The sequence below is a fragment of the Antedon mediterranea genome, chromosome 7 (assembly GCF_964355755.1).
Source record: "Antedon mediterranea chromosome 7, ecAntMedi1.1, whole genome shotgun sequence".
NCBI classification, from domain to species: Eukaryota; Metazoa; Echinodermata; class Crinoidea; order Comatulida; family Antedonidae; genus Antedon; species Antedon mediterranea.
Window position 1 is genome coordinate 15,886,337 of NC_092676.1, and position 22,025 is coordinate 15,908,361.

Below are 22,025 nucleotides of genomic sequence, written 5' to 3' on the forward strand. Positions count from 1 at the left end.
CAATTATTTTCATGAGGATGACCACATACTGAATACATACATATTGAAATCTTTTAAAAAATAAAAAAGTAATCTATTATTTTAATATCGAAGACACAAGTGTAACTCACAATATTTCCAAATGCTAGAAAATGTATTTAAGTCCAACAGTGAAGTAAAACTATAAAAATCCCATGAAACATATAACAAGCATGCACTATCAATGGGCAAACACACACTTAATATAATTATTAAAATTGTCTCAATAAAAAAATAATTAAGTTTATAGTATATTGGCTATTTCGCCAACATTTTAAAATAGGGATACTGGTACTTGCTATATAACATTGGATGTTTTTTTACGTAACTGTATAATGATTTATTTTAAATCACATTTTATATGAAATGTTTTAAAAAATATAAACATTTAAAACAAATTTGAAATACTGCTAAAATGTGTTTGATTCCGAACATAAACTTAATTTTAAATTGATATGGCCTTCCTCTACCAAGTTGAACAAAAAAACACACCTTATAGGAAGTAATCTCTTCAGGTATACTCATTATAAGTGTATTATTATTAATAATAAATGCCATAAACAGTTGGCAAGTCTAATAAGGCAAAACAAAAAGCCAACAAAATAAGGCGGAAAACCAAATAAAAGGGGAAAAAGGGCAAAATAAGTTTATTATTGAGAAACACTTTTGATTTTGTTTAAAAGCAAAATCAAAACAATATTTTGAAAATCTGATTTACTACAAAGTAGTATACATTTAACTGGAGTTGTCTCAATTTCAGTATTTAGGTACTTAAATTAGAAATGCACAAATTAATAAATTAGAAAAAAAAAAAAAAAATCGAAAAAAAGGGGAAAATATATTTGTTTCCCTATTAACGATTTAAATTGATTATAATAGATATAATAGTGTGTTTGTGATGCTAATACTGTAATTACAGTACTTCCTGATTAATATAGGTCTTATGTTTTATGCAATTTTAGAGTAAAACAACTTGAAAACATGCAACAATGACGTCAAATTGCTTGATAATCATACAGCAAAAATCAGTATGCTGACTTGGAAACAACAGCTTAAAATCCAATTTGCATGACGCTGATGACATCATTCTAGTGATTCAGGAACTAAGGGTATTTTTAGTACCAAGTTGTTATGAGTGTAATACCAAATTTATTGTATATGTGTTGAGCAATTTAATTGGAATCAACATAGTCTGACATCACAGCATTATTTTTACAATACTTTTTTATAATTAATCATGATATAGTTAACGTCATCCACTGATCAGTTTGCTTGTAGCATGTTTACTAGCGTCATACTCGACAATGAATAATTAAAAAAGCAAGTTGTTAAAACAACAACTCAAGATTCTTATTAACTTTTTTAATGACTTATCTATGGTGTATACTACATATGTTTTAATATACTTTTATTAAATTCATAGAATTATGTAACAGAATCCTAATTTGTTATTAAAGACAAGTGACATTCAAGATGCATCATATTACATATTTGATTACTGTATTATGTTAGTAGTATCAATAGATTATACTCTAGCTAGTGGCATTTAAAAAACACAATCTGTATTAATTGCATACAAATAACTTTTTCCATCATTAAAATTCTTCATGTTATGAATAAAGGAGAGGCAGATGAGCCTACCATGTTCACTGGATTTACTATGCTTAGTTTCTTGTTCTTGTTTGGTTAGCCATTCTCGATTGAGAACATCAGGCCATCATTTACTGAAGTTGACATATACTGTATATATATTTTAGTTATAGTTTACGATATAATGAAATTAAGTTTAATTAAACATGCACCTATTTTTAAAAATCCCACTTTCTTCTCATAATTAGGTGATCATTTAGAATAAAATGATCACCTATTGTTATTGTACAAAATCTTTATTGTTATTAGTTATCCGCTTAGTAGCGGATAACTCCTTGTAATCGTCCTGTTTCATCAAATTTTTTTCCTGTATTATACTTCTTTCTTTCTGTCATTTTTGTGCGTCGCGTTTCTCTAAAACTTGTAAACAGAACATATCGTAACTTTGTCAACATATCGAAATTTACGTGAACTTGTGCACCTCCTATTTTTGAATGACGTCAGAGTTGCGCAACGTGACTTACGCGCGATTTTATGAATTTCAATGATTGATCATAGACTAAAAACCAAACATAATTTTGTTTTGACACTTTGTGAAAATTTAAGTCATATCAAGCGCAAACTTTCTATGGATTAAAAATAGCATGTTTCACAATAAGTTACGCGCGCACGCGCGTTTAAAATTTTAGAAAGCGAAAAATCAACTTCTAATCAACTTTCTATGCGTTTCATGTCATTTTGAGCATGTCAAAAATTCCCACGCGCGCGAAAATTTTTACGCACGCGGTGCACACGTAGCGTTAAAAACATATTTTTTTCGCGTGATTTATGTTTTTTCAGCCTTTTCTAGTAATGGTACCAAATTTTAAACAATTTCGACTTAAAATTACGTCATACGAGCACGTCGAATTAGATAATTTGCACGCGTTTTTGGTGAAAAAGTTCGAAAATTCGTCAAAATTATGCCTATTTTTAAACATTCATAGATTCTAAACTACATGGGGAACTTTTTTTTAATTACATATTCTGGAAGTTGATGAGTTGTAGATATCGGATCATACATTAATATGGCTAACCGGACATTGTGACGTCATCGTATGGACACGCGAATATAAAATATAGGATTTTTGTTTCTTTCGTCATAGCTCATCACATTTAATAGAGCGCATCTCCACTTATTCGTTGTCCATTTTCACCCCGATTTTAATATATTCTAGGTCAATCAACTATCTTTTGCATGAATTTAAAATTTTTTAATTTTTTTAACGTCATCATGCCTAAAAATTTAAATTACTTTGGTCATTAATTTCATCTTTACAGTAAATTTTAATCTGTTATAGCTCGTAAGAATAAAATGTGATAATCACGATTAAAACGTTTTCAGGAAGCTATTGTATTGTAGATACAAAATCATGTGAAAATTGTGCCAATCGAATGTTGTGACGTCATCATATGGCCAGTTATATAAAAAAAGTCGTATTTTCATCTTTTGCGTTATATTTCATTACATTTAAAAGAGCGCGCATCAATATTTCACGTATTCAAATTTCTTCTACACGTTAATATGTTGTTGCTGAGATAATTTCATTCTGAAATTTCTACTTTTGCATTTCATTTTGAAACCGTCAAGATGTTAACAATTACAATAAAATACGGGTCGCGTAATTTCACCTATTTTACACTGTTTGTGATATGTATACAGATTGTACTGTGTATACTATGTATATGACACAAAATAACAGAATTCAGAAATAACATATCATATTCTTCAGTTCAGGTCATAATGCCTTAATATTTTTCTGTGTGCAATAAACTAACGTATGACGTGCACGTGGCGTTTGTCGAGCGGATAACTAACTCGTCAAAGTGACGAGTTTCATGTCTAGTTATTCTTCTTTCTGTACACTTTTTGTTCATCAAATATCTCAAAAAGTTGAATAGCAATGATCACAAAAATTTCACAATGTCTTTCAAATGCTTTAACTTAGCCATAATAAGCTTTTCAGCGTGATCTCTCACCCGTGACGTCACGTATACGCCATTTTGTGAAATCACATTATCAATCATATATCCATAACTCATTATCACATATTTATGAAATTCACTACACGTAAACTTCAGGTCAAGGGTAAAAATATTAGCAAGTAAAAACGCGCGCGCAAGTAGGGTCATGCGCGTAGAATCGCGCATTAAAAATTTAAAAAGCTCAAAATTACGTTTTAATCAATTTAGAGCATGAATTAGGCCATTTGCGTGTTTCAAAAAATTACTGCGCAAAAAAAATATTTTGCGCGCGCGATACTTACAAAGCGTAAAAATTGCAATTTTTTTATACAAATCGCGTTCTACTCACCATCCTTAGTACATTCACCAAATTTGAGTCAGTTCCGACTTAAAATAACGCTATACGAGCAGGTTAAAAATAACAAAATGCGCAAATTAATTGCATCAAAGTGCTGAAAATGGTGAAAAATAAGGCCTTCTTAAAATGAATATAACTCTTCAGAATGGCAGGTGACCCCAAATTTTTTTAACTTATTCGGGAAGCCATTGGGTTGTAGATACATATTCATGTACACATTAGACGTACAAAATGGTATGACGTCATCAAATGGCCACTTCAATTTAAAAATTAGTAATTTTTATCTTTTTGTGTGGGTTATCACATTCAATAGAGCGCATCTCCGTTATTTGAGCCCGATTTTTGCCGAAATTTTAGTATGTGCTTGCTCAATTAATTATCTTTCTCATCAGTTGTCAACATTTTTATTTTGATGACGTCATCATGTGTAAAAACTTTAATAACCAAGGTCGTGCAATTTCAGCTACACCATACATTTGAATATGTTATAGCTCTTCAGAATTAAAGGTGACCTTGAAGATTATAATTTATTATGAAAGCTGATTAAATTTAGATATGAATTCATATAAAAATTAAGCCTAACGGATGTTGTGATGTTATCATATGGCCAGTTGAAGTTAAAACGTTGTTTTTAAATTTCTTTAGTCAAAGTTATACAAATTTCAAAGAGCGCGCATTGAGCTTCTACGTGTCAAATTATCTTCCAATCCTTATATTTATTTGCTCAATTCATTATCTTTCAAAATTGTCATCTTTGAGTTTATTTTGATAATTCCATTATACCAAAAAATTAGAACATGATGTGTGTCCCGTAATTTCACCTATGCTACACTGTATATAGATATACAGTATATACTGTACATATTGTATATGACACATAATAGGAACAACTCAGCACTGTAAGCGTATAACAGGATGGTATACATCAACATTTTCCTATTGCATGTTAACGTACGTGCATGTTTAAAAAATATTAATGTAAGTAAAGCGATAAAAATGATCACCTATAATTCGTCAAAGTGACGAATTAAATTCTAGTTTTCTTTAGCGCTATCTGTTAAAATAATATATATCATCAATAGAGGAAGTTAAATTTTGAGTTCAAGAAAACTTATCCACAGCAAAAAGTAAAAAAAAAAAGGAAAAAATTAATTTAAACAAAAAATATTTACTTTTCACACTAAACTGAACATACTGTATAATTATAAGTCTCATTCAACAAATTGAATGTCACAAAGTCTTTAGAATTGCTCAGAAGATTAACATCATTATCTATTATGTTCATTAATAATTAATGATGGATCAATGCGCAGTAGGCCTATATGTAGCCCAATTAGTCTGCAGCCATTATGTAGGTAATCATTCTCAACAAATAAACCTGTCTTGAATACAAATGATCAAATATTGAATATTGCTATTACAGTAAAGTACGTCAGAGATGACATCACACAGTACATTGGCAGAAATGGTATATCATATAAGGTCATGGTTTTATAGTCAACCACTCAAGTGCAAAATGTTGTCCCGCGCAAAAGAAAGTTCATGTTTAATCTTCGTTCATCTTTATGGATGATAAAAAATGAAAACATGCCGATATTTAATTTTTTCTGTATTTCACAAAACATAACTTTCAATAATGTACAGTATAAGGGTTGACCTAACATGGTCTATGAATAATTAGGCTGCGACATACTGATACATGTTAACCTTAGGTTGATGTAACATGTTTGTGTATGCCCTAAACAAACATAATTTGAAGTTTGCATCTTATAACAATGGAGTCTAATGTTGTTATGGAGCAAAGGTTAAACATTAAACACAGTTTTTGTTTATTGAAAAACAAAAATAACCTACAAACACTACTGTAAAATTGTTAGAATTAAGCCTACAGTAGCATTATCAGCAAGGAAATATCTCCATAATTTAATTAACAGTAGACCTACACATTTGTCTTCTCACTTTTTGACATCCCTTTAAATAGTAATTTGTAATTTACTTGAAATATTGGGATCCATCATTAAAACTTGATATTTAAGTGATCATGCTTCAGTATATAAAAACATTAAGTCCCTTATCCATTTCTGAATATTAGGAGCTCATTTTACTGAGCCTCAACATTATGTGTTGGGAGGCCAGCTTCTTTTCACGCTGCCTTCCTAGTATTATCAACTAGATACTCATTTACAGCTAAGTAGACTGGGAGGTTGTCGGGAATTGAACGTGGGTCTTTCTGTATGTCCTAACCACTCGGCTACCCCAAGTCAGCTTCGTCACCGCCAATTGTGATTTTAATCAAATAAACAGTAAACCTTTGTAAGAATCTGGAATCTTATTGACTGGTCTGTAGGGCTCATATCATAAGTGAACATTTAATGTGTTTGTTGATTTTTCTAATGTTGTTTATTTTCTATTAGTTATACAGTATATTAAACATATTTGGATATAATAAATTAATGCAATAACTATTTCTCACCTGTGATTTGCATAAATAGTATTCATTGTCATTGAGGTAGAGATCATCACTTGGAAAGCGCTCCTGAATCTGCAACAATTTTGTTTCATTTGAAGCCAACTTATCATCTTCTTCTCTATCTTTAACCATCTGAAACAACAATCAGAGATTGCCATAATTAGCTAATACCTTAGCCTAGTCTAACAGATCCAAATTGGTCTGCTTACACTATATTTCACGAGTTCAAATGCACCTGATTGGCAGAATTTCTGTAAAAATAGCAAATAAGGAGATGAAGGCTTCCACGCCAGTATGGTTGTAAATAAAACATGTTATAACAGAAATATCAAAAAATTACTGAGGAAATAATATGTACAGTGCTTTAGAGGCATCCCATTAATAAATCCAGGATATTATTATTATTATCTCACACTTCAACACAAATAATTTGTTACTAATTAAAGTATGTGCTAACAATAACCTTATTGGGTGTTATTTTTAAAAAGAATAATTGTTGAATTGTAAATCTAATAATCTAGACTGTAAGTAACTGAATCCTAGTTTGTCATCATTTATTACAAAGATGACATTCAAAATGTATCATGTGACAATATTATATCTCAATAATTACAATTTATTTGATTATCATCATTAGTTTGTTACTAAGTATCATATCAGTAAGACTGCAGATATAGGTAATGCCACAAACTATTATTATTATATAATTATAAATTGAAAACAGATACAATGTGCATTGAAATCTGAACTTTTTTCTCTCATTGACATTCTTATGTTATGGATGTAAAGGATTAGGGCAAATTATTTCCACCCAATATTTGAAAAAACTAACTCTTGTTTTTACCCTAGGCCATTACTGTAAGTCTGTACATTTGACATGATTTGGACACAATATAATATTTTAAAAGCATTAGTTTTTCAAAGCTAGTTTCAGTTTACAAAATGATGACATATGGGCTAGAAAAACTTTACAAGTAACAAGCCTAGGGTTAACTAATAAATCAAATATTATAACTAAACTGTACTTTACAGTATACTGAGTATACTTTACACAACCAAGAAACAGGACAAGTAATTATAAATTGGACTTGACTTGTCATTGTATCAAAAAATGATTTACAATATAAAATAAATGATGTAATTGTAATTGCTAAAAAACTAAATTTGATGATGATATTTTTAGATATTGTAAGCTCATAAACCATTTAATTATATTCAATTGAATTTACACTAATGAAGGTTGGATAATCCTAATGCCAACACCTGTATTGTATCAATTGTTAGACTTCATTGACTTTTAATATGTATTACTTACGTAACTTAGCATTTGCTACAGTAGAGCAAATGCTAAGTTACGTAAGTACAGTGATTATTTAATTTTCAGCAGGGATCAAACGATTAGCGATATTTATGTATGTTTGTTTGACCTATAATAATTGAATTTAGCGTAATGATAAATAACTTATAAAAGGAATAATGATGTTCAAAACTAACTGTATAAAATAGGATAATGATGAATATTAATGAAAGATAGATAAATGTGCACAGTCAACCAAGATGAAACATTTACAGAATTAAGTCAAAAAGACAAGAAAACTTTTTCTTCAAGAATTTTTGTCTGTACTACAAAATAATATCAACGTTATAACCAGTAGAGTACTGTACATTTTAAGCATAAAACAAAAAGTGTAGGATATCTCGCAAACACTATATTTGATTGTAGAAACTCTTGCCACATTGCTTGTATCCTTAGGCAAGATTACTCTTCACCCAGGTGTATAAATGGGATCCCGGTTAGATCAAGACACAACTTTGCGCTGACTACTAGCTGCATTATGGGAGTACAGTACATGTTCCAAAAGAATGACTGGGGTAATAATGCTCAGCGCTTAGAGGTTTCACAACATTAAGTGCTATATAAATCCAGGATATATTATTATTAGGTACAATTAATAGTTACACATGTACTGTAGGAAGATAGAGAACATGTCGATTTAAGAGGAGCGAATTCGGCAAATCTATTTAAACGTCAACTTAAAACTTTTCTATTAAATTAATTACTAAGTATTGTTAGGCGCTCTGTTTTTTGTAGGGCGCCATATAAAAACCTGTATAGAATAGAATAGAACCAAATTCCGAGATTGAAGAACAAACCTTACTATACTAGTATTTATTCAACGTGAAAAGCTTTAAACAATATTGTATTCAATGATATATGATTGCATTTTTAAAGAAAAACAAACAAATGGAAAGACTTACATTTGAAACATAACTGCTATCTTTTTCTAAATCAACATAATCATTGCGTGAATGTGGCAAACTATCTTTAAGTTGGCGAAGATGTCTGTCATATTGAGGTATTCTTTGAACCTAAAAAAGAACATAATTATTCTGTTATTATAAGCAGAGAAATTGAACAAATATTTTAAATAGGAAACTATTAACATGACTGTGAAGGGATTACAGTAAAACCACTAAAAACAAACATTACATAATCAAACAATCAGGGAATGATGACAAGGTACACAGATTAAAATGAAATCTTGTTTAAACATGTGGTGGTTAACTATTGCACAAGCTACAGTAAATAAACAATGTACAGTAGGGCTACTTTTATTTTGAAAAATTGTGCACAGGTTATTAAATTCAGAATTAGTTTATTACTGTATATTGAAGGTAGAGAAAGCTTGCTTCCAATCCATGATGTTTGTAATATCTTCTGATACACGTTAACGGTTTTTTTACAATAAAACAAGTACTGACAATGTACAGAAGTATCACTGAATATTTTTTCTCCTGATACTGATCAAACAAAGATGGAAAGGCTAATTTGCTTGCATGCATAACTTTGATTTGTTGAAAGTTGAAATTCAGAAATAATATAAAAGCTAGACAGTTGAGGGAGTGGAAGAGAAGCTCCATTACCTTAGCCGCCTTAAGCATGGTGGGGCTATGTAAGATGCAGGCAGCTATAGCAATCACCTACAAGTTGTTAAAATGCTTCATTCCCAATCTATGGATGATATGTTGGTCTATAACTACACTCCTACAGTATTATAAAAGGACACTGTACTCTGACTGCTATGGTTCTGTGACCTAATCTGAATGTTCTCCAGTTTTAACTTAATGTTACTGTATATTCATAAAAAAAAAGTAATTTAAAATCTGAGGGGTTTGGGTAACTATGTTGTGGGATTGGTTCAGAGGTTTTTATTTATGAAAAGTTGGTGACATTTCCATTTGATCTGAAAGACACAAAGTTGTTATGTACTGTATGTAGGTCACACCTGTGCACAATTCAGTCCAGTAAGGTAATATATTTACAATGTAGCAACTACAAAAGGAATAAAAAACAAAATTGGATTGTCTGCTAATGCACCCATAAAGGTATCCTGTTGTTTTAAACTAGCATAGTTTTATTTTTTTCATGTTCTATTCTATGAAATCATAAGAACAATCTAGACGGCACTAATGTATGTCATGTTACGTTTAAATACGGAGATACAAAACTAATGGTGTGCGGTAGTTAAATACTTTTACGAGGAACTCCCTACAGGGTTATTACCGATTTCTTTCTGTCATCATATGTAGGAGAAAAACCAAGGAAAATATCAAACAACATTTTCTATTTATATTGATTGTAAAATATGATATTGTTATTCACAGCTGGTATTAAAAAGTATTTACAGATATGTTGATATATTGGAGACTTTAAGAATTCTCTATTTTGAATATAAAGACTTAGTCAAAGCATTATTATGTGATGTTAGGTCATGTTAAAGTGCCCTACTTTTTATGTTGTTAATTTTACTACTTTACATATGACAAAGCACATGGCTGATACTAGAGTGTTGCGATTCAATTAGGAGCATAAAACAACACTCTTGGGAGTGGTCACAGCTGAGCAGGTACAGTCTACCTGCAAAACTTAAACTACATGCCAGTGAATGTGAATTAATGCCATGGTACATACTGTATACGTAGTAGATCATACCATTTCATTATATAGTGTTTCTAATCTGAGGTATCCACAAATCCACTCATATAGAACCAGTGGCCTAAGGGCTGAGCGTTTACTGGCTAAACCCAGGGGCCCCAGAGCTTATGGGAGAGCCTAAACAGTGCCCAGAGGAAAAACAAGCATTAAAATATGTTGAAAAGGGCTAATAACACCCGAGGCCTCCAGCATTTGAGGTGCTTAAACCAGGGGCCTCGGGCCTCTACGTTAAGCCACTGTATGGAACCTTTTCTATGAAACATTGTCAATTCACTCTGGCATTATAATATCTGTTCCAGTCCTAATAATAATACTACTGTATAACTAAACTCCAAAAAAAGTAGCTGATAATCGCCGACCACCACTCATGACATGCTGGTGACATCCCTGCATCGGGTAGCAGTGTTGGAATTGTGAACTACTCTCTAAAATCTAAAGTTCAGACAGAAATTATACGTTTAATTTAACAAATATTGAATCTTCCCCATGTACTACAGTACCGTAACTACATGTTTTACCTTTACCACCAAAGAGATTACATCTCTTTTTAATGGCAATGCCATGACCCAATTATAAGAAAATTTGCAATTACAATAGACTACAACTTCCTTTAGTTCTTAAAAGAACCCTAACAAACCCTGCAAAAAGACATTAACTGTATTAACGACTACCATAACTTAGTTATATAATCTTTGTATATTTACCAACGTACTATTTTTAGTACTGAATTGTGGTAATTGAGAGTAAACATTAGCCTCACCTCCATTGTTGGGGTACCTGGAAAGTACATTGGTCTTGTTATCATCTTAACAGGAGAGTACATGATCAACCTACTACTAGATGTATCCACATCTTGATAGAGAAACCTTGGTCTCTGAGTATAATCCACATGTTCAGGCCTACGGTGTTTTTTAATCCCATAGTCTTCATCCATTTTGACGCACCATGTAAAAGGGGTAAACTAAGGGGTACTGATTATAATACAGAGGTCATCTGATGAACATCCTACTCCATAAACGACAAGATAAGGACATCTATTCATATGTAAATCAGACCCTCTCAGTACTGTACACTGCAATGGGCTAAAAGCCAAGAACACCTTTTCGTATGCTAATACGATTTTCAATGCCTATCGTAAATCCATAGGATCTTAAAATGTGAAGTGGCATTAAATATTCTGTAGGCAAACAGGAGTACACACAGCCACTGTATAATATTCCACAACTAGAAATTGCAAGAATCTATATATGACTTGATCAAAAGAACTACTGTATTTGTTTTTTTCCCCTCAATATTACAGCAATTGTGTTGTGATTAGCCAAGCATATGATTTGATGTCTTTTTCTTATTGATTACATGAAAATAGAAACAGCTTGTATTGATTGCTTTAAGAAAGACAACAAAAGGCCGCCGCAGATGGCCATTGACAGTGTCAACCAATTACATTAATAAAAAGCTAATAAATACACCATACTACAGTCATTTTCAATGTACTTTCTAAATAGATTTTATAAAATAAATAGTTATTTTTAATAGCCTCTACTATATACTTTTAATTATTGTCTTGTCTTGACAATAATGTCAAGGTACTGTACTGTTTTACTGTATTCCTTTTTTTAATTAAAATGTAGAGATAGCATTACCTGACTGTACTGTACCTGTATTTGATGGAAACATATTTATATAAAAGTATAACATAAATAGAGTAGAACCCCACTTTTGGGACACATCTATTAAAGCTTGGTTCCCACTAGAACATAACGCAAGGACGTAAACGCAACGCAAGCGTTTTAACCAATGACAAGCGAAGTTATAGACAGTTAGCAATCACAAGCGAATACGGTAAGCGACCGCTTGTGATTGGTCAATTCACTTGCGTTGCGTTACGTCCTTGCGTTGCGTCGCTAGTGGGAACCACGCTTAAGGGGGCACTTTCTATGAAATAAGCAATAGGACAATCATCATGGCCAAATCCCTATTGAGGAAACAAAGTATCTGAAATAGACAAATTGTCATATTTCATGCCATGTCATTCAATTTACTGTATGAACAATTAAATCAATTCAAACATATGAATTTCCAAAGAATGAATTTTAAATTAAAATATGTGACACGTTAATGACGTAAAGCAATGATACAGTGTGGAATTGAGTTGCTAGGAAATGTATTCATGAACACATGTCCAACTCTACAGTGAGATGACATCCGGATAAATCATTCAAAAACATTATAAGCCTAGGCATAGTAACCAAGCATCTACTAATATGCCAATGTTTGTTAATACGAACACACCTGGCTTATTTTAATATGCAAGGTGCTGTATATAAAATTAAGTGTAAAGTATTACAAAAGAGGCTGCTTAAACTATTTTAAACAAAAGGACGAACCAGGAAAGAGTGTAATTTCAATCCTGAAAGAACAATCTACAGTAACTACAAACTCTTCTAAAAATTCAAATTGGATTAGCTAATTTAAAGTAACTTCAACTGGGTACTTCTAACTGGGCGCTTTTCCTGTTAAACCTGCATTATTGATATCAAATGATTATAAATGTTAATAATCTACACACAAAACATAATAGAAACTTTGCTGGAGTTTCTGTGAAGAAACAATACTATTTACTAATGTCAAAACATCCTTGTTGTAGAATAATAGTGCAACTATATAATAAGCTTTGATCAGATTCAGGGTTTTTGTTAAATTTGTGCTCTAAATTAACTTTTAAATCAGTGGAAATTCGTAGAATTGTTAGCATTACACAAAATGCAATGGGTTCTGGTGATCAATCCAAATGTTACTGCAACGGTTGTCAATCAAATAATCATTATTTTGCTTTGAAGCTAGAATTTGCACAGCAATAATTGGTTAAATGCATTCTAACATCGAATCAATTGGGCGTTTTTAACCATTATTTTTAGGCTGCTATTTACAGTAACCGGTTAAAGAAAATCTGTCCCGTTTCTGCTGCCAAGAAATTGGGGTTAATTAATTCACACGGTTAATAACCAGTTATTTTTTTAATGCAGCAACAGGACCTCAAACATTTGATTTCAGAGTCCAAAATTCTTTTTTAAAATTCAAAGTTTTTCAGGAAAGCAAGAAATTTGTTTTGAGATAGGTGACCGAAATAATAGCTGAACTTGACCCGAATGGTACAAACTATGAAGAATGAAGTATTGCTTTTACCCTAGAAATATGATAACAAATCTAGCTATAAACAGCTGTATTGGAAAGAAGTAGATGTGACAAGCTTAAACAAATCAATTCAATCAGATAATATATTCCAAAATGAAGAATTGTAAGTACTCTCTTGACAGCAGAAAAAGAATGCAAATACTAGAGTACATACAGGAAACTCAGAAAGATAAGAAAAATAAATTACTTGAACATAAAATAAATATAATTTCTTAAAGGTATAGCAAATTCCTACGCGGGTCTTTATTTTAAAATTTTAAATACTGCACGTCAAACACAAGGTACCAAATTTCAATTTAAAATGTTTTTTTTTTAATAAGAAATGTAATACTGTATGTTCTTTCATTCAAATGGTTTTTGAAGCCTTAATTAAAAAAAGCAATTATAATAAACCAGATTTGTATGCATATTTTCTTGACTAATTTTCCTGCTCTGTTAGTTGGCAAAGATTTAAGGTAATTACAATACAGATTAAAAAATGGCTTTTTAATAATTTAGAAAAATATCAAACTTTCAAATCAGGCATACAGAAAGTATCAATTTATCTTGAATACTAAACAGTAATTGGCTCCATCTTAATATCTGAATTATAGACATAAAGATATGAGCATTTACTATCAACTGTGTATAGTGTAACACCTTATTGACACAGATCAGCAGATTCTGTATTGAATGTATTTATGCAGGAAAGATGAGCAGGTACTTATCCTCCCACACATAAAGATAATCTGTATTGTGTCCACAAACATTATTGACTTTGCTTATTGTCCACTTATGGATAGTTTTTGCTTTGCAGAACCACACATCACCACTGAATGTAGTTATATGTAAAGTTGCAGTATTCTCGTAAATTACTGCATACACATTTAAATTGCAAACATTTCAAATAACCAATTTAATGGCATTCTCAAAATACTGTTCCTGTTAACAACCAAATGATTACATGTTGGTACGCCATTTAAATGGTAATGGTGTGCAACTTATGTACTACTGTAGTATATAATCAAAGAGTTGTAAAATATTTTACAACTCCCGGATATAATACTGTAGATAATAGCTGTAGCGTTAATGTACAACCTTTTCACGAACCTGCGAGCAATGATTTTTGGGTATCTATTATTATGTTTTAGTCAGCCACCTGCTAAATTAGACGTTTTTTGGGGTGCACAAATTCAGCAGAAATGTGATCTATGGATAACAATTTGTTAATTTTCAGCTTAACATAATACTATAGGAGAAGAAACAGGCTCATATACTATTAGTGTTGAACATTTGGTGTATAAAGTAGTACAAAATGACTTGCAGTTCCTTAGCTTGGACACAATTATTCTAATCTTAACTAGGCAATTCTCCACTGTCAATGGTAATATTCTCGTTTGAATTTATCTGTCAGTATTGTCATTAATCTTGATCTGGATCAAAATCCCAATAACTATCCCATTTATGCATTATTTCAGGAGTAGATTAAAGAAACGGCTTTAGAGTTATGCAAGGCGCTGACGTCAAGCTGAACAGTAATAGAACCAACACATCAAGTTGATTTTCGATAAATTAGACAAAATAGTCGTAACCAAAATGTATAAATAACTTTTTTTGTCTTATATTGTCTATCAACCATTGGGCAAAAGTTTTGAATTTTAATACCAGTTACTATATGAGTATATAATGACTGTACATATAATTCATCATCCTTTGGATTTATGATATTACCTATGACTACAACCTATTTAAAATTTTGTTGTTAGGTCGTAGCTTAACCTACTGTAGAATCTAAAACTATGTTGCGGCATCTTGTCACAATAGCGCGCTTTCGCTTGTGATGACAAACAATGTGTACCACAATGTGTTTTTTCTCGTATTCTAAAAGATTCAAAGTTGCATAGAAAATGGACAGAACTTTTGTATATTTAATCTCATGTATACTTTTACGTGTGTTAACTAGTATCAGTATAGCCATAATAATGTGTTGTTTTTGTAAACTTTATGTGTTTCATATGGACAGTTTGTCTGAAATAAATTTGAATTGAATTGAATTGAATGAACCACCAAATTTGGTGCAAAGTGAATAAAAATGACATAGTTTGGTTGTTGTAAATCAAAATCTCCATATTATACCTGTATATAATATATAATATGGACAATGAATTAACATGATGTCACTATAGATTCTAGATGCTAAGTTATCGCAAATAGGCTATCCATAATATTACATGAGGCTACTATAGGCCTAGCTACTGTATATTATTCATTGAGAATTTAAAGACATACAGTACAGAACACAAAGTTTTCATTATTGATACTGATTAATCAACTGATAACAGTATATGTGTAACTATTCGAACAGAACCTGTACTGTACCTATGAACAAAAAGCTACCTATATTATTTATTGCAATGATTTTCTTATTTCCTGCCTCATCTCATAAGGAAATAAACTGCTTACCATATCTGAAGGAGTGGTATCAATAGATGATAATGAAATACTCTTCCTGCTCTTATATTTAAGTAAAACAACTCCAGATTCCATTTTCTCTTTGAAGTATTATTCACAAACACACATAAAGTAAACTTGTTCTTCTTCAATACAGTTAACAGCAAACTCAGTTGTCTTTTTGATGAAATGTTACCAATTAAACACTGGTTTCTTGCAAGTATCAATACAGTGAACAACCAATTCAGTCATCATTATAAATAGTTTGATCATAAGGTTACCTCTTATCAGAAGATAAGACATACAACTCATGCTGAATGTACAACAACTCCTAAACATCTGCTTGAGCTATTGATTCAGTTGCTTATTTCCGAAGTAGAACAACATGAAAAGAATGGCAGAGTTTGATACCTAAAATTGATGGGGCTACTGTCAAGTATGCTTGTATGAGTGTCGCTATCTACCATCTGACCAGCTTAAGAAAACAAACACTCAATCAACACTCTGATAGTGGCTAAGCCTTGCATATGAAAACAATAAACTGAAAATAGGTAAACAATTTTAAACCATAAAGATAGTATCTTATATGAGTGTGTTTCTATATAGTATTGAAAAGTTACAATAAATTGTCACTTTTGCTTTAGGATTATATTACTGTACATATCATAAACTACTATGGGACACAACTTCCAAAAACCCCCTGTTTGTAGGGCTAATATTTTGAGTGGCAATAGTAGTACAGTACATGGTAAGCAGATAACCTGGTAACCAAAAATAACTATATTGATGTCATCATGTACAGTATTGAAAATAATGTTGATAAAACTTTTCCTGAAAATGTTTATGGTTGCTGTGTAGGGTTATTGTGACTGAGTAGCAGGATGGATTGTTTTATTGCCATAAAAATATATATACAGTGTGATGTAATCTAAATTACATAATCTGTACCAACAACAAAAAATTACAAATTATGTTGATGAACATTGAAATAATAAATTTATTATTAAAGTATTTTGAAAACAAATGTTCAATAAAAATATATTTATTAGCATTAGCAAGAATAAAGTAATCGTTCTTGAGATATTATAATTTTTAATTAATACAGTAGTCGATTAAACCAGGGAGTTGTCAACTCCCTGGTTAAACAATGAAAATTAAGGTTTGCCTATGGCCGTGACTTTTCAGGTCAGTAAACAGAATGGTAAACATTTAGTACTTCCTATATCCACACCTTAGGAACTAAAACTATTGAAGCAAAGATAATAGAATGCAAACTGAACTTTAAAGCCAATGTACTCCCTATCATTAATAACAACAAAACTTAAATGAATAAAGAACCACAAAATAAACACCAGCAACAAATCCTTGATTAACAACTTCCTCTCAAAGTCACACTTATAGAACAAAAGTTTAGTCAATATTGAATTCATTGTGGTTAAGGTGCCGAATATAAAAATAATGTCATTTAGGTTCAAAATATCCCTGTATATAGTAATGATGCTCTATATTATGAACCTAGTATGTTACTGTTCTTCTATGATAAATTAAGTGAGTGCTTGATATGTTGGGAGGGGAGAGGGAGTGAGGTTGGCAGACTAAACAATTTAACCTCATTTTATATACACAGTATTTGTTATCGTTTTGCCTGATTCCTGGATCTGCTTATGATTAATACTGTAACTTGTAAGTGTTTGATAAAATGTATAAATCTTAAATGATTTTTATAAATAAACGTGAATTTTTGTTTATTTCAACTGAAGAATTTAATGTTCTATGATCGTGTAATTTAGGCCTGGTGGGTGTTTTCTTTGTTCACCTGTTATTATTTGTTACCCTTCTTTATAGACCCTTTTTTAGCGACACCCCTTTTATATTGTCAATGTTCTTCTTTTGTTTTTATACTGCTTTGAAATTGTTCTTGTAAGCTTTACTCTACTCTTCTGGAGTTCATTAACCCAGTCAGGTAAAATCCCCTTAATGAGCAACTTTGACCAAGGTAAACCACATTAATTGTTCTATCTGAGGATTAAAAGGGTCAATATTGGCAGGGCATGGATGTTTGTAACAAGAGATTCAATTAAAGATTTTTGGATTAAGGACAATTTTATAATCTATGTTCAAATAAAGAATATAATAACATTTAATTTTCATTCTTCCAACAATTTAAACATTAACAATAGTTGTGTTGAAGTATATTTTACTGTTTTTCAATATCTAAAAACATATTTTGTATAAAATAATAAGTAAACAACCATACTATTGTATACCCAAAGTATGCCATTTATATTTAACATATACCTGTACACATATACTCTAGTAGCTAGATCAACTTTCGTATGCACTTTGAGGTCCAGAGAATTTGACTTCAGAAATTGGTTTAGGGTGGTCAAACAATCATTTTTGGCTTGGTTACACATTTTGAAAATGTGGCGAAAGGTCAAAAGGTCAGGGTCAAAGGTTATAGATCAAACACCATTATGTCCTTAAATCTCGACAACCACTGGTCACAGCGAGGTAATTTTGGTCTCAAATTGATCAGAAGGTATACATTCATATTCAGTCTAATGAAACATTTTAGTCGAAAATGACCGGAAATGCCATTTCTGACCTTTGACCCATAAACCAGGGCATGTCTGTATCTCCGTAACTATTGGCCGTAGAGACTTGAATTTGGGCTCAAATTGTTCGAAATATACATTTAGTTATTTGTTACACATTTTGAACAATGTTACAAAAGGTCAAGGCCAGGGTTTATATGAATAAACACAAATAGGTATTTGTATCTCGGCAACCACTTGTCACAGCGAGTAAATTTTGATCTCAAAATGTTCAGACATTTTAGTAAAAAATGACCGGAAATGACATTTCTGACCTTTGACATACATACCAGGGCATCTTCTTATCTCTGTAAGTACAGGTTGTAGAAACTTAAATTTAGTATCAAATTGTTAGAAATACACATATTTACATTCATTCTAACAGAAAATTTGGATAAAAGATGATCATAAATACTATTAATTACTAATCTTTTAAATGAAAAACATATCTACCCAACTTATCATTAGACAGTAATGTTATGCAATAATTGATGCCTAATGATTTCATTATACTGTAGGAATTAAAACAAATCCTTTACTGTTTGTAATAATTGTAGGCCTACTTTTGCTTATAATAATGCTAGAAATTATTGTTTACCCCCGAACATTTTGAGAATGCTAGAAGTAATTTACTGTAGTTACCCGTATAAAAGCCTCGGGCATTTATTTATTCAGGGAAGGCGTTTATTTTGTTGGGTGTAATAATGGTAACATGTATAATCAAATAAATACACCCCAGATATATATATATAAAAAAAATATATATTATATAATAAGAATAATAACGGGATTAAACCTCATTCTATCCTGGAGGAAGTACAATCGTAAGTACAAGGTATCGGAGACCACAATAATAGACCAAGTCATTGTCATTATTACGTAACACTGTTGCATAATAGTTTTGAATGTCAACGACCAAACTTATACATATACACGTCTGTTCCCAGTGTAGATAATAAAACAATATATATTTCTGGAGATTTATTATCAATACCACTAGAAACTTTGACATGTTTTAGGTACTGAATGCATTGACAATAAAAGCATCAGAAGTTTATCATGATAAAATCATACTACAACACTGTACTACAGTACACAAGGGTGTTTTCAGGAAAGCTGGACATATTGTACAATAGTAATGAAACTATGTATTGGCATTTAAAACTATGCAAAAGATTGTTGTCAAATTGTAGTTACAAACAAATAGATGATAGAATGAAGATCCATTATGAGTGCAATCGTGTCAGGATAATGATGTGTCATTGTTTTATATCATTATACTGGCACCTGGAGGTGAAGATCCATTTAATGGAATCTATCACTTTTATTTTAAAAGACAGAAACATTTCGTTAAAAAGCATAAAGAGGAATCGAATCATGTAAAGTACCTTTTATCAGTTGAGAAACGAAATACAATTAATAATATTAGAGTATTCCTTCAAATAAACGCCACCATTCCCTCAAATAGAACACCATGTGGAATAAACATGCCACATGCATTTACACAATAATTGTATCACGTCAACACATTTCATTAACTACCATAATCTACAATTTATCAAGCTTTTTGACATAATTTTATCACTTTTTGATATTAATTGTGCAGTATTTTTTCCCATCTAGGTGGTATTTATTTGATTATACATGTTACCATATTATACCCCAAATAAAGATGCCTCCTTTCCCCCTAAAAACCATTTTGAACAATAAATGCCAGGGGCGTTTAATCGGATACATATGGCAAGTTACTTCTAGCATTCTGAAAAGAACTGTTGAGCTTAACGTTTCTATCAAAATGTCCTCGGGGACAGCAATAACTAGTACTTGAAATTAAAACAATTTAAAGTATCAGTTATTGCATAACATTACTGTCTAAGGATAAGTTGTGTAGATATGTTTTGTTTGAGACATTAGTAAGAGTATTTCTGTTCATCTTTTAACCACATTTTCTATTACATTGAATGTAAATATGTATATTTCGAACAATTTGATACCAAATTTAAGTTTCTACGACCGGTACTTTATGAGATATGAAGATGCCCTGGTATGTGGGTCAAAGGTCAGAAATGGCATTTCTTATCATTTTTGACTAAAATGCCCCATTAGATGGAATATAAATGCATGCCTTCTGAACATTTTGAGACCAAAATTGACTTGCTGCGACCAGTGGTTGCCGAGATAAAAGTACCTTTTTTATTTGTTCAAATAACCCTTGACCTTGATCCTTTGACCTTTTGTAATATTTTTCAAAATGTGTAACAAATAACAAAACATATATTTCGAACAATTTAAAACCAAATTCAAGTGTCTACGACCAGTAGTTACGGAGATACATACATGCCCTGGGTTGTGGGTCAAAGGTCATAAATGGCATTTCCGGTCATTTTTTACTAAAATGTCCCATTAGACTGAATATAAATGTATACCTTCTGATTAATTTAAGACCAAAATTACCTCGTTGTGACAAGTGGTTGCTGAGATTTAAGGACATATTTATGTTTGGTCTTATGACCTTTCACCTTGACCTTTTGACCTTTCGCCACATTTTCAAAATGTGTAACCAAGCCAAATATGATTGTTTGACCACCCTAAACCAATTTCTGAAGTCAAATTCTCTGGACCTCAAAGTGCATACGAAAGTTGATCTAGCTACTAGAGTAATAAAGGTGATTAAATATAACATAACACTAACAGTCAAAAAGATCAGGTATTAACATTAGCAATAAAATATGAACAGTTTGAATAATTCTAGGAATATGCTGACTAATTATGCTGATTATTACGCGTTAATCAAATATTTCTGACAAGTGAATTGCAAATTTGCACACGACTGTCAAAATTCGAAAATAAAAATGCATAGTACGTGATCGCAGGAACAATAATTTTAGAATTCCAGAGGGACTTAGAATGTTGCATAAGTGTGGCTAATAACAGCGGTATGGAGGCATAAATATAGCTACTTAATCTTTGTACCATTACTGCAGTGCTGTACGTCATATTGCATATTAGTAAAACCCTAAAGAGGGCAGCATTGTCATAAAAGATTTTTGTTTAATCTTGTTTATTCAGGCAGACTGAATACATAAATGATTCTGTAATTGAACTACAGAAATAATTCTGTAATTACTACTGAAATAATTCTGTAATTGGACTACAGAAATGATTTTCCAATTGGACTACAGAAATTATTCTGTAATTGGACTTCAGAAATGATTTTGTAATTGGACTACAGAAATAATTTTGTAATTGGACTACAGAAATAATTCTGTAATTGGACAACAGAAATGATTCTGTAATTGGACTACAGAAATGATTTTGTAATTGGACTACAGAAATAATTCTGTAATTGGACAACAAAAATGATTT

The 22,025-nt window shown here is 31.3% G+C and overlaps 1 protein-coding gene across 1 annotated transcript in view; it reads right to left on the reverse strand.

Moving 5' to 3' along the window:
- Nucleotides 1-22,025, reverse strand: part of LOC140054178 (uncharacterized) — a 145,787-nt gene that overhangs the window by 27,577 nt on the left and 96,185 nt on the right. Inside the window, exons 8-9 of the mRNA XM_072099072.1 lie at nt 8,700-8,810; nt 6,444-6,572 (exon numbers count right to left, since the gene is read on the reverse strand). Of these exons, the coding sequence (XP_071955173.1) occupies nt 6,444-6,572; nt 8,700-8,810 (240 nt within the window). The remainder of the gene's footprint in view (nt 1-6,443; nt 6,573-8,699; nt 8,811-22,025) is intronic.